This window comes from Vidua macroura, chromosome 29, assembly GCF_024509145.1.
Source record: "Vidua macroura isolate BioBank_ID:100142 chromosome 29, ASM2450914v1, whole genome shotgun sequence".
In the NCBI taxonomy this organism is placed as follows: Eukaryota; Metazoa; Chordata; class Aves; order Passeriformes; family Viduidae; genus Vidua; species Vidua macroura.
Genome location: NC_071599.1, coordinates 1737777 through 1750315, shown reverse-complemented (window position 1 = coordinate 1750315; position 12539 = coordinate 1737777). Strand labels below are relative to the sequence as shown.

At 62.5% G+C, this 12539-nt stretch overlaps 2 protein-coding genes across 2 annotated transcripts; both read right to left on the bottom strand.

Annotated features, from left to right (window-relative positions):
• Positions 1-1126: 1126 nt before the first annotated feature.
• On the bottom strand, positions 1127-6413 carry SF3B4 (splicing factor 3b subunit 4). The gene is made up of 6 exons (XM_054000900.1): positions 6319-6413; positions 5838-5966; positions 5019-5561; positions 3283-3477; positions 2045-2215; positions 1127-1601 (listed from the first exon to the last, which is right to left on the bottom strand). The coding sequence occupies exons 1-6, from the start codon at positions 6350-6352 to the stop codon at positions 1417-1419; spliced, it is 1257 nt and encodes a 418-aa protein (XP_053856875.1). The 5' UTR covers positions 6353-6413; the 3' UTR covers positions 1127-1416.
• A 240-nt stretch (positions 6414-6653) lies between these two features.
• On the bottom strand, positions 6654-11851 carry MTMR11 (myotubularin related protein 11). Its single transcript, XM_054000891.1, has 15 exons — positions 11581-11851; positions 11385-11500; positions 10940-11012; positions 10709-10851; positions 10350-10597; positions 10169-10256; positions 10000-10088; positions 9764-9885; positions 9610-9673; positions 9365-9435; positions 9110-9285; positions 8840-9013; positions 8440-8631; positions 7958-8221; positions 6654-6946 (listed from the first exon to the last, which is right to left on the bottom strand). The coding sequence occupies exons 1-15, from the start codon at positions 11768-11770 to the stop codon at positions 6851-6853; spliced, it is 2106 nt and encodes a 701-aa protein (XP_053856866.1). The 5' UTR covers positions 11771-11851; the 3' UTR covers positions 6654-6850.
• Between the last annotated feature and the right edge of the window lie 688 nt (positions 11852-12539).

Here is a 12539-nt window from a genome sequence, read left to right as displayed (position 1 = left end):
GGGGATGGAAGTGCAGGACAAGGGGGCAGTGGAGGAGCATCCCTGGGAAATGGGCAGCACCAGGATCCAGGCTGTGCCCTCCAGGGATCACCAGCTCGGTGAGCCCCGGCCCCGGGGAGGGGACAAGGAGTGCCACATCCCCAGGCAGCCGGTGACTCATGTGCCACTGTCACCGCAGAGCTCTGCTCGGCGCCCGGGTTTTGTTTTTTTTTTTTTTTGTGGATCATCAGAGGGAACAGGCTTGGCAGCAGGACAGAGAAACACGGGGAATGGGAAAGAGCTGAGGGGAATGGGATAAAAACAGGGGGATGATGGGGTGGAAATGGGAGGAAAGGGGAGAAAATCAAGGCTGACAACGGAGTGCAAGCAGGGGGAAGATGGGATGTAACTGGGAATGACAGGATAACACCAGGGATGATGGGATAAAACTGGGGGTGACAGTGGATACCCCCAGGGGATGATGATTGTGTCCATGCAGGGAGATTGGCTGCCCCAGGGGGATCCTGGTGGCTTCCACGACTGAGGAGCAGGGAAATGCCACCCTGGGGCTCCCTGTATCCACACAGGATTTTTTGGATACTGGAGATCTCTTCAGCCCCTTGGCTCTCAGCACCATAGGGAACCCCCGTTCCCACCCCTGACACCTAAATCCACTCCCTCGACCAGTCCACGTGGGGTTCTCCCCACATTTCTGGGTGTGAAAAATCAGGAGGGGGTTCCAACCTTCTCTTCCTATCCCATCCAGACCCAGCTGGCTGTAAGAAGACAACACTGGGATGAAGAAGGAAGCAAGCAGCAAATTCCCATTTCCATGTCCCCCCACAAACTCCCAGCTCTTGGAGGCTCTGGCACTGCCCAGGGGCAGCAGAAGGGGTTTGTGGACCCCAAGCCTTTTGAAGATTTCCCTGGGGAATGTTTGACTTTGTCTAAACTTTGGCACCAAAACATTCCACAGTCAAACCTCAGCTCCCTGGATTTGGGCAGCTCAAGAATGGGAATCCAGACATTTCCTTGGAGCAGCTGAAGAGAGCAGGGATCAGACCATGGATCAGCTCTGCCCCAAATCCCTCCAGCCTGGTTCTTCCCAATGGTCCAAGCAGGGAAAAGATCTCAGCAGAGCCTCATCTCCAATCCAGAAACCGTTCTGGTTCCCAAATCCTTTATTTGCAAGTGGGTGGCCACTGCTTTCCATACAAAACCAACAAAATCCAGTAAAAAGGAGCTTGGAAAAGCTTCCAGGGGAAGAGAAACAGGAGGAGATGGGGAGAGGGAGGAACATTAACACTATAAAAATAAACGGTGGGAAAAACTGGGGAGGGAAGGGAGGAGTAGGGGACGGCCCCCAGCCCTTTGCAGGGATGGGAATGTTGATGCCAGGGGCTGCGGGAGGATGGGGAGCAGAGGGTCCCCCACCTCTCAGGGCAGGGGTCCCCGCAGGGGCCCGCGGGGGGGGACTCCAGGGGGTCTCTGCGCCGGCCGAGGGGGCAGTGGGACCCTCTGGTAGCCGTAGGGGGGGGGCCGGGGGGGCCCGTTGTAGCCGTGGGGTGGCATCAGCGGGGGGGGCCCGCGGAGCCCGTGGTGCGGCAGCGGCCCGGGGTGACCTGTGGGGGACAGGGAGGGGGGGTCAGTGCCAGGAGGAAAGGACAGAGCCCCCCCCCCCCCCACCACCAAACCCCCTGGAGGAACACGTTCCACCAGCCCAAAGCCACCCCAAAAACTTCCCTGGAGGTGCTCACCCCACCCACCCACAGCCAGGGGTGCCACATCCAGCAGGTGCCCCCCCCCCGCCCCTCCTCACACCCAGCTTGGCAAATGCTCCCCAAAAACAGGAATTGCTCCCAAGACCCCCATGGGAACAACGGGCCCCCAGAACCACCCCAAAGCTGTGGATATCCCCGTGGGGGGGGGTCTGCAGGGTCACACTGAGGAAGCCCTGTGAAGACCCCCAGAGTTGGGGGGGTGCCAGGTCCCCCAGGTCTTGCTTCATCCCCTCCTCCTCCCCCAGAGCAGAGCACCCCCCTCCCCCAGAACAGACCCCACTCACCCATTGGAGATCCAAAATGTGGCCCCCGTGGGGGGAGCCCCATGGGGGGGGGTCCGGGGTGTGGCATTCCCGGGGGGGGCCGGGGGGGTGGCTGCCCTCCAGAGCCTGGTGGTCCTGGGTGGTGCTGCCCCATGCCAGGGGGGCCGTGGTGCACCTGCATGGGTGGCATTCCTAGGGGGGGGGATGATGGAGTTAGGGGTGGCAGGAAGCCCCCACCCCCCACCCCAGGAATCAAAATTCCAGCTGGGTCTGGAAATTGTGGGTGCAGAGGGGGCTTCTGCTGCCAAAAAGGGGGTTAAAGAGAAGGGAACACGGAGATCACAGCAAGAGGAAAGGGCTTGGATGCAAGTGGGTGGGAAAAGAGATGGGACAGAGAGTGTGCACAGCCCTGGCACAGTGAGGAATCCCCATCCCTGGAGAATTTGGACAACTCTGGGAGGCTGTCCTGCTCCAACTGGGGCAGCCAGGGTCCCCCTAAACTTCCTTTCTCCCAGTTATCCCATTTTGTCCCATTAAAAAACCAAACAAACCAATAAACCAATGATTCTTTCTTCCCGAGCCTGGTTTTCCCTGGCCAGGTGTAATTGGCTCTGCTCAGGCCCTGCAGCATCTGTTCCTGGCGTGGCCAGAGCAGGATCACACAAAGCTCCCTAATTATAAAGCTCTGGAGCCACGGGATCAAACAAATCCCAGAGAATCATTAAACTGCACATGTCACAGAATTTGTGCTTTTGAGCACAGAGCCGAGATGCAGACACAGCTCCTTGCCAGGACCACAGGGCCAAAATAGTGGGGAAGCAGGGGAAAAAAAAAGTGGTTTCATTAAATTATTAATGCCAAAATCAGCTCCTGCCTTCTTTCCTTCCTGTGTCCCTGCATCCCTCACCTTCCCAACTCAAGGCAGAACCACCTCTCCCTGCTCAGGTGTCTCCCAGACAGCAACAACCTCCTGAATTCCCCAGATCCTTCAGCAATCACAACCCCCCCCTGCTCGGACTGTATTCCAGTATTTTGATAATTACCAAAAAATTATTGGATGCCACACGCTTCATTCCTTAAAGGGACCGGTCAGCTAATTAGTTCTAATTCAGAAATCCAATAATTTGCTCACGCTTGAATTGCCTGAAGGGTCCAGCAGGAATTGGGAGGAAAGGAAAAGCGCAGCAAAGACAAGAAGAGGAGGAGACGCCGATCCCCGCCTCCTTCCAGCTCCTCCCTGCTCCCTCCCAGCCCCGTACCTGGGTGGTGCATCCCTCCCGGCGGGAAGGGGTGTGGGTGAGGGGGGTGTCCCCCGGCGGGGGCGGCTCCCGAGGGCGGTCCCGGGGCTCCGGCGCCCGGTGGCATCGGCGGCGGGGGCATGGCCGGGGGCATGCCCGGGGGCAGCGCTCCGGGCGGCGGCACCGGCGGAGGGAAGGAGCCGGGGGGAGGCAGGCCTGGAACACAACGGGAATCACGGAATTCACAGAATCACTGGGATGGAAGAGAGCTCGGAGATCATCGAGTCCAACCCAGCCCCAACAGCAAACTCAACCCTGGCACCCAGGCTTGTTTTAAACACATCCAGGGATGGTGACTCCACCACCTCCCCGGGCAGAACATTGCAAAACTTTATCAGCCTTTCCATAAAAAGCTTTTTCCTGATATCCAACTATATTTCCCTTGATGCAGTTTGAGACTGTGTCCTCTGGTTCTGTCAGCTGCTGGAGAAAGAGACCAACCCCACCTGACTCCAACCATTTTTCAAGAAGTTGTAGAGTGATGAGGTCACCCCTGAGTCTCCTTTTCTCCAGGTTGAACACCCCCAGCTCCCTCAGTCCTTCCTCACAGGGTTTGTGTTCCCAGCTCCTCTCCAGCCTCGTTGCCTCCTCTGGACATCTCAAAATCCTTCCCAAACTGAGGGGCCAGAACTGGACACAGCACTCGAGGTGTGCCCCGAGTACAGGGGGGAGAATTGTGGCAGCAGCTCTCTGGCCACAGAGAGCAGGCACCGACTTTCTCAGGATTTCCCTGAGAAAAGCAGAGAGAAGAGAACCAAAAGGACGATTATCTCTGCCCCTTGTTCTCATGTGGGATCTGGAGATCGTTTACTCAAGGTGATTGCTTGATTGGATTCTGGTGATGGTGTTTACATTCAATGATCAATCAGATGTAGAGCTATGTCAGGTCTCTCAGGAGACAGTCAGCAGTTTGGGTTTTTTTTTTTTTTGCTAGTTAGTTAGTTGTTATTGAGAGCTCTTGCTACTGTAATATAAAAATATTATATAATATGATATATTAAAGCTTTCTGAAGTCAAGGCTAATTATCACCCAGCTGGGGGGCAACAGAGAATGACCTCCCTGCTCCTGCTGGCCACACCATTCCTGCTACAGGCCAGGAGCCACTGGCCTTCTTGGCCACCAGGGCACTCTGCTGGAAAGCAGGTCAGGAGGAAAAAAAAAAACCAAAAATTTGGGAAAGAGCCCTACCCCATACAGGTGCTGCAAAGTGGACCAGGAGGAAAAAAGAAACCCAAAATTTGGGGAAAGAGCTCTGCCCCATAGAGGTGCTGGAAAGTGGGCCAGGAGGAAAAGAAAACCCCGAAAGAAGAAAAAAAAAACCCAAAAATTGGGGAAAGAGCTCCACCTCATACACGTCCTAGAAAGTGGGCCAGGAGGAAAAAAAACCCCAAAAATTGGGGAAAGAGCTCCACCTCATACAGGTCCTAGAAAGTGGGCCAGGAAGAAAAAAAAAAAAACCCAAATTTGGGAAAGAGCCCCACCCCATACAGGTGCTGCAAAGTGGGCCAGGAGGAAAAGAAAACCCCAAAAGAAGAAAAAAAAAAAAAAAAAAACCAACCAAAAACTGGGGAAAGAGCCCCACCCCATACAGGTGCTGCAAAGTGGGCCAGAGGCAAAAAAAAAAACCCCAAAAATCGGTGAAAGAGGCGGGAGCTGCTGGGCAGCACCTCGAGCCCCGCCGCGGCGCGGCACCCACCTGGCGGGGTGACGCCGGGCCCCAGCGCGGTGACCACGGGCGTGGGCACCGAGGGCGGCGGCGGCGCGTCGGCGAAGAGCTGGTGGGGCCGGTCGGCCTGGGACAGGGGGTTCTGGGCCGCCAGCAGCCGCTCGGCCGCCGAGCCGTGCCGCTCGCCCTTGGAGTCCTTCTTGAAGGCGTAGGACACGGTGATGGGCCGGTTGCACAGGTACTGCCCGTTCATGGCCTCGATGGCCGCGTCCGAGGCGTCGAAGCTGGCGAAGTTGATGAAGGCGTAACCCTTGGAGTTGCCCGTGTCGGGGTCCCTCATGATCTTGGGGGTCTGCAGGATGACGCCGAAGGCGCTGAAGGTGTCGTAGAGCAGCTTCTCGTCGATCTCCGGGTCCAGGTTGCCGATGAAGATGTTGGCGCCCACGTCCAGGTTCTTGTTGTGGGCCGAGGCCTTGTTCACGCGGATGGGTTTGCCGTAGAGCTTGATCATGTTCATGATCTTGATGGCGTAGTCGGCGTCCTCCTCGCTCAGGAACTCCACGAAGCCGTAGCCTGGGGGACGCCAAAGGGGCTCAGGGGTGGGGCAAGAGACCCCAGAACGACTTCAGGACACGACACCCTCCCCCGCCTTGATTTAAAACCCCAGCTCATCGAAAACCCCATTTAATTATCAGCTGAAACCCCGTTAATTTTATTTTATACCGCCTACCACTCGATTCACCCACTTCATTTAACCAACACCTCCTGAGGGACAAGAGGATGATCCCCCCGCTCTCTCCCACACCCCAATCCCACCCCCCTCGTTGCCGTTTTTTGGGGCTCCCTCACCCTGGTGCTGGCCCGTGACCCGGTCCTTGGGCATGTGCGTGTTGACCACGGGCCCGGCCTGCAGGAAGAGCTCCCAGAGCAGCGGCTCGCTGACCTTCTCGTCCAGGCCCCCCACGTACACCGTGGCATCTGCGAGGAACCCAGCTCAGAGCCGGCACACCGCCACGCACCCTCACATCACCCAACTTAAAACACCCCACAAACCCGCATCCCACCCCTCACGTCGGCCTTTAATCCAGGAGCTCCACAGCCCCTCTTTTTCCTCGCGGGAAAAATAAAAAAAAAAAAAAAAAAAACAACACGGCCCACCACGGCCTCGGAGCTCCGCCGGCGCCTCCCTCCGTGTCCCCCGGGGCCCAAAATCCCCGCCAGCGCTTCCAAGGAGTCCCCAGTCCCCACAGAGCCTTCCGCAGCACCCCGCACGCCCCCGGTGCACCCGAGGTGTCCCCAGCGCTGCCCCGGCCCCTCCCGCCGCTCCCACCCTGGTTCCTCTCCGAGATCGGCCCCGCCGCCATCTTCTCCCGCTCCGCGCGCGCGGCGCCGCACGCACGCACGCACGGCGCGAGTGACGTCAAGGCGCAAGAGACGTCAACGGGACGGGGCCGGAAGTGGCGCCGTGAGGGGAAGGCGCGGCCGCCATCTTGGGTGCGGGCAGGGGGCGCTGCCCTTCGCTCTGTCGCGACATGGCCCTTCTGTCGCGACGTGGCCAGGAGGGCCCTCAGTGCCCCCACGATCCCAGTGGCGGAGGTGTCGCAGCTCTGGGCTCCCGCAGCGTCCCCATCCCATCCCCACCGCTAAGCCTCCTGGAGCCTCATGGAGGCAGCACAAATTTAATGGAAAACCGAGAGCCCGCAGCGTCCGTCCAGCAGCGGGGAGACCTCGGGAGCCGCCGCTCCGCCCTTGCCGGCACTGCCAAGCAGCCCGAGGTAGTCAGGAGCAGCCGGAGGCACCGGGCTGTTCAGAGCCCCCAAGGCCCGAGCGGTCCTGGGGTGGGCTCAGGTGCCCTCGGGGGCTCAGTGGGGTCTGCGCAGGTTCCAGGCACGGAGACGGTCCTGGAGCAGCTGCAGCTCCTCGGCCAGCCCGGCCAGGGACGGGGCCAAGCGCCCACGCTGCAGAGAGAGCACGTCCAGCACGGCGTGGGGACACGGGACACGGGACAGGGACAGGAACACAGGGACCAGGACATGGAGAGGTGGAGGGCTCATCATGGGACAGGGACACAAGGATGGGAACACGGGGCAGAATGGCCAGCACAGGATGGGAACATGGACGGGGTAGCATGGATGGACATGGGGTCCGTCTGTCCGTCCATCATCCATCCATCCATCCATCCATCCATCCATCCATCCATCCATCCATCCATCCATCATCCTTCCATCCATCCATCATCCATCCCCCATCCATCCATCCCCCATCCATCCATCCATCCATCCATCCATCATCCATCCATCCATCCATCCATCATCCTTCCATCCATCCATCATCCATCCATCATCCATCCATCATCCATCCATCCATCCTTCCATCCATTCATCCATCCATCCATCATCCATCCATCATCCATCCTCCATCCATCCTCCATCCATCCATCATCCATCCATCCATCCATCCATCATCCATCCATCCATCATCCATCATCCATCCATCATCCATCATCCATCATCCATCATCCATCCATCATCCATCCATCCATCCATCCATCATCCATCCATCATCCATCCATCCATCCATCCATCATCCATCCATCATCCATCCATCATCCATCCATCCATCCATCATCCATCCATCCATCCATCCATCATCCATCATCCATCATCCATCCATCATCCATCCATCATCCATCCATCCATCCATCCATCATCCATCCATCATCCATCCATCCATCCATCCATCATCCATCCATCATCCATCCATCCATCCATCATCCATCCATCATCCATCCATCCATCATCCATCATCCACCCCCAATGGACACACAGACATCAGCTGGACACAAACTGGCTCCATCCTCACCCCCAACCCAAGCAGCACGCCAGACTGGCCCCCCCCCCAAACCCACACCCCCCCAAACCACCACCCGAAATTCCCCGCCCTCCCCCGTGCCTCAGTTTCCCCCGTACCTGTTCCTGGGGCAGCCCCCTGAGGTAGCAGCGGTGCCAGAGGCGGACGCAGGGCCCGGCGGTGCAGGGCAGGAGCAGCCCCGGGGGGGGCTGGCGGGTCCCCAAGAGCCCCCCCTGTGTCCCCTGGCTGTCTGGGGGGGGGGACACCCGCACTGGGGGGCGCGGGGGGGGGCGGCTCCACCAGGGCAGGGCGTGGGGGCACAAGGAGCCCTTGGCCAGCGTCAGCACCAGCCTGGCACCCCCCCGCGGGCAGGGGTCTGCGGGCTGGCAAGGGGGGGAACGGGGATTTAGGGAAAATCGGGGGGAAACAAAAAGGGGTGAGAGGGGAAAATGGAGGGAGGGAAAGCGGGGTGAAAAAACAGGATTTAGGAATAAAAGGAGGTGAAAGAATGAGGAAATTGGGGGGGGGGGAATAGGGATTAAGGGAAAAAGGGAGGCAAAGGAAGGGTGGAGCCCCCCCCTCCCAGGCCAGCCGCACTCACCGTGCCGGGGGTCAGGGACTCAGCGGGGCCCGGGGGTCCCGCGGGGTTCCGGAACTGCTCCCGCTGCTGCCGGGTGTAGCGCCGGCCCCAGGCCCACACCGGGGGGAAGGTGCAGGGGTGGGGGCCTCCCCTGTGCCCCCCGGGGTCCTGCCAGCCCCCCATGGGCCGGTAGGTCTGGCTGGGGAGCCGGGGCTGCGGGGGAAGTGGTTGGGAAGTCAGTCGCCTATTCGGGATGGGGAAACTGAGGCACGGAGCGGAGGTGCGGGAGGGGGAAAGAAGGGGTAAAATGAGAGATCTGGGGGTGCCCGTCCCCAGTTTGGGAATGGGGATGGAGAAACTGAGAGAGGGTGAGGAGGAGAAGGGGTGAAATGGGATGCAGCAATGCGCCCCTGCCCCTCACCGTGCTGCTGCGCTGGCCCCGCTGGCGCTGGCAGCTGAAGCGGAAAGTGCTGAAGTAGGGGCTGAAGCTGCTGTCGTGGAGCGCCAGGAGGAAAGCCTCGGTGAAGCCAAAATCCGCCGGGAATTGCCACAGGAGCTGCCACGTGCAGTCCAGGAACAGCAGGAACACGGGGGCCTGGGGGGGGTACAGGAATGGGGGGGGTCTCACCTCCTCCCAGGCAGGGTCCCAGCTCCTGTCACCCCGCCGGGACAGGAATGGGGGGGGTCTCACCTCCTCCCGAGGGCTGTCCCGGCACAGCAGCCCCAGCCGGCGTGGGAAGGGGTGCCCGGCTGCCACCCACTCCCGCTGCACCAGGCTCTGGAAGCCGGGCAGGGAGCGGGCGTGGGGGTCCCCCAGGAGCTGCACCAGAGAGGCCAGCAGGCAGTTCAGGTCCCGGTCCGAGGGCTCTGGGGGGGGAAAAGGTGGTGAGGGGGGAGTCCCCTTGTCCCCTTTCCAGCCCCCTCCCATCCTTTTCCAGCCCCCCACCTTGCAGGACCACGGAGCAGCGCTTCCCTGCCAGCAGCGACGCCACCTCCACTGCTTTTCTCAGGCAGGAGCTGGGGGGGAAAAAAGCAGGAGTTCGGGGCACCCCAAAATGTCACAGTCACCCACTCGGGTGGCCCCCATCACCCCACGGTGCCAGGTGGGCTCGAGGGGGGACATTCCACCATGGGATTTAGGGTGAATTTTCCCCAAAATACCACCCTACACCCCAAAGACCCCCCGCTCACCGGACGTGGTCCAACCAGCGTGTCCCCTCCAGGGCCGAGAGCCACTTCTCCTCTGCCACCGCGCCTGGATCCCACGGGATGGGGTTTCAAAGGGGGGAAACCCAGCCCCCCAGGGGGGTTTGGGGGTCCTCAGGGTCCGCCCGGTGCCACTTACCGGGCAGGCAGAGCGCCCGCAGCCTCAGGTGGGCGAGCTGGATGTCGGCCAGCGTGGGCAGCTCGGCCGTGTCGGCCAACACGCAGGGCCCGCGGTCCCCCAGCAGCAGCGCCTCCAGGCACCTGGGGGGCACAGGGAGCCCCAGGTGGGGCCAGGCCGGGGGCACAGGGAGCCCCAGGTGGGGCCAGGCCGGGGGAGCACCCTCAGCCCCCCACCCCGGGCCCCCTGGCACCCACCTCACGTCCTCGCTGCCTGGCTCTGAGGCCGGGTGAAAGCTGGCGGCTCTCAGCAGGTCCCCCCCACCCGGGTGGCGCCAGCACAGGCGCTGCAAGAGAAACGGGGGTGACGCCCCCACATCCCCCTCCCAGTGCCCCCCACCCCGCCAGGCCCTGCCCAGGCACTCACAGGCACCCGTCGCTCCTGAAAGTGGGCAAAGGTTCGCTTGAGGTCGTGGTCCAGAAGCCCACTGGGCACCCAGAGGTACTGGGGGAGGCTGTGGGAAGGTGGGACACGGGGTGGGGTCCCCCAAATCTCGGGTGCCATTTCCAGTGGCTCGGACAGTGTTGGGGGACCCCCGGGGCTGTACCTCGGGGCCATGTCGAAGCGCTCATTGACGGCGCTCACCCTCCAGCCCGCAGCACCGAGACGCTGCAGCTCCTTCTCCCAGTCCCGCAGGCTCTCGAAGAGCAGCACGGTGGACGAGCCTTCCTCCTCATCCTCATCCTCATCCTCCTCTGGGGTGGTTTCCCCAGGGCTGGCCCAGCCATCGTGTCCCTCGGCAGCGTCCCCCAGCCACGCAGCCGCTTCCCGCGCCTGTGCGATGGCGTTGGCCACCTGCGAGGGCAGCCAGGGCTGGGGTGTGAGGTGTGAGCCCCCCCAGGCTTCCTCGGCACCGCGGGGTACCCCAGGGTGAGGGTACAACGCTTCTGCACCTCCCTGGCGTACCCGGAACGCCTGCGGAGCCAAGCCGTTCTCGGGGAAGTAGAAGCGGAGCAGGCGGAAATCCCGACAGAAGACGGCGAGTTCCTCGGGGATGAACTTGAGGGTGGAGGCGGCCGTCAGCACCTTGGGCTTGGAGAAGCTGCTGGCTGGGGTCGGGGCGATGAGGCTGTCAGGGCCAGCTGAGCCCCGAGACGTGCCCAGCTCATCCCTCGTGCCCCCAGGTGTCCCCATTACCTGCCACCAGTTTGTGGATGCAGGGCAGGGCCACTTCGTCCTGGGAGTGGAGGAGGCCACGGGAGCCAAGAGCCTGTGGGAGAGTGGGGAGGGCTGGAAGCTGCCCCAGGGTGTCCCCCCAGTCCCAGGAAGGGTGGTGGGGATGGATCTGCACCTATGTGCCTTGTCCCCCACATTGTGCTGCAGTGAGGAGTTCCCAGGGCGAACACGGCGGGCTCCGCAGTCGAGGAGCCAGGATGGGCTGGGACGGGAGTCGGGGGTGCGGTGGGGTGGGGCTGAGCCGAGGGCCGGGGTACGGTGGGATGGGTTCGGAATGGGATCGGGACGCGCTGGGATGGGGTCGCGCCGGGCCAGGGGTCCCCCCGGGCAGGCGGCGCGGGGCCCCGCGGTCCCGTTCCCGGTCCCGCTCCCGCTATTCCCGGTGTTCCTGGTGTTCCCGTCGCACCTGGCCGGGCAGGAAGGCGAGGCGGCGGTCGGTGCAGAGCAGCGTCCCCGGGATGGAGCCGCCGCCGTTCCCGCAGCGCTGCCGGGCGCCCGCCGCCTCCTCAAGCACCCGCTCCCCTGCGGGGACCGACACTGGGACCGGGGCTCCGAGCGCCCCGAGGCTCCCCAAAACCCCTGGCCCCCGGCCCCGGCCCTACCTGGGAGCCCGGGGAAGGTCGGGCGGCGGCCGCCCGGGGCCCCGCTCATGGCGCAGGGACTTTGGCCGGGCGGGCCCGGAGCGCCGGGGCCGGAGCGGCCCGGGAAAGAGCCCCGAGCGCCCGGCCCGGCTCCGGCATCCCGCCCTCCACTCCGGCATCCCGCCCTCCCCTGGCATCCGTGCCCCGGCATCCCGCCCCTCGGGGCCCGGGATTCCACTCATCCCGACCCCTCGGATCCCGCCATTCCGCCCCCCGCCGTCCCACAGCCCGGTACCGGCGGTGGGAAAGAGGGGGGGGCCCGGGGCCGGGAGCTCCGCAGGCGGATGGGGCGGGGGGGGCGGCCCCAGGCACCCCAGAAGTTCGGCGTTGGGGCGGGGGTACAGAGCCGGCGACCCCGTCAGGGACGGGCGGTTCTGGGGTCCCGCAAGCGCTGCCCGGTGCAGGGGAACCCCCAAACCCCGCAGCAGCGGTACGGGAGTGGGGCCCGGGGCCCCTCCCGGGCATACGGCAGGAGAAGCTGCTCGGTGACTCACGGCAGAAGCACGGAGCCTTCTCCTCCCAGCCCAGCAGCGGCTCCCAAGCCACGCTGGCCCCGCTCCCGCCGGCCTCGCCGAGCCCCCGACCCCACACTGGGCAGCAGGTGGATGGTGGCCCTGGGGCTACCCGTGTCACCCCTCAGTGCCACGAGACCTCCGGGCACCCCAAAGCCCGGGGCAGCCGAGGTGGCAGTGCCAGCACGCGGCAGAATAAATCCTGACACAACCCAGGCACACGGAAAACTCAACTCCAGTTCCAACTCGGATTCCTGGAGTGTTTCCCCCCAGGTTTTTGGGGCAGTGCCAGCTTTGGAGGCTGCAGCTCGTGCACCCCAATTTTCCTCCTGCAGCGGGATCACCGGGCAGAGGTTCCTCGGGAAAGCTTTTGGCTCGGGCAGCTGGCAGATGAGAGGAATTTCCTGG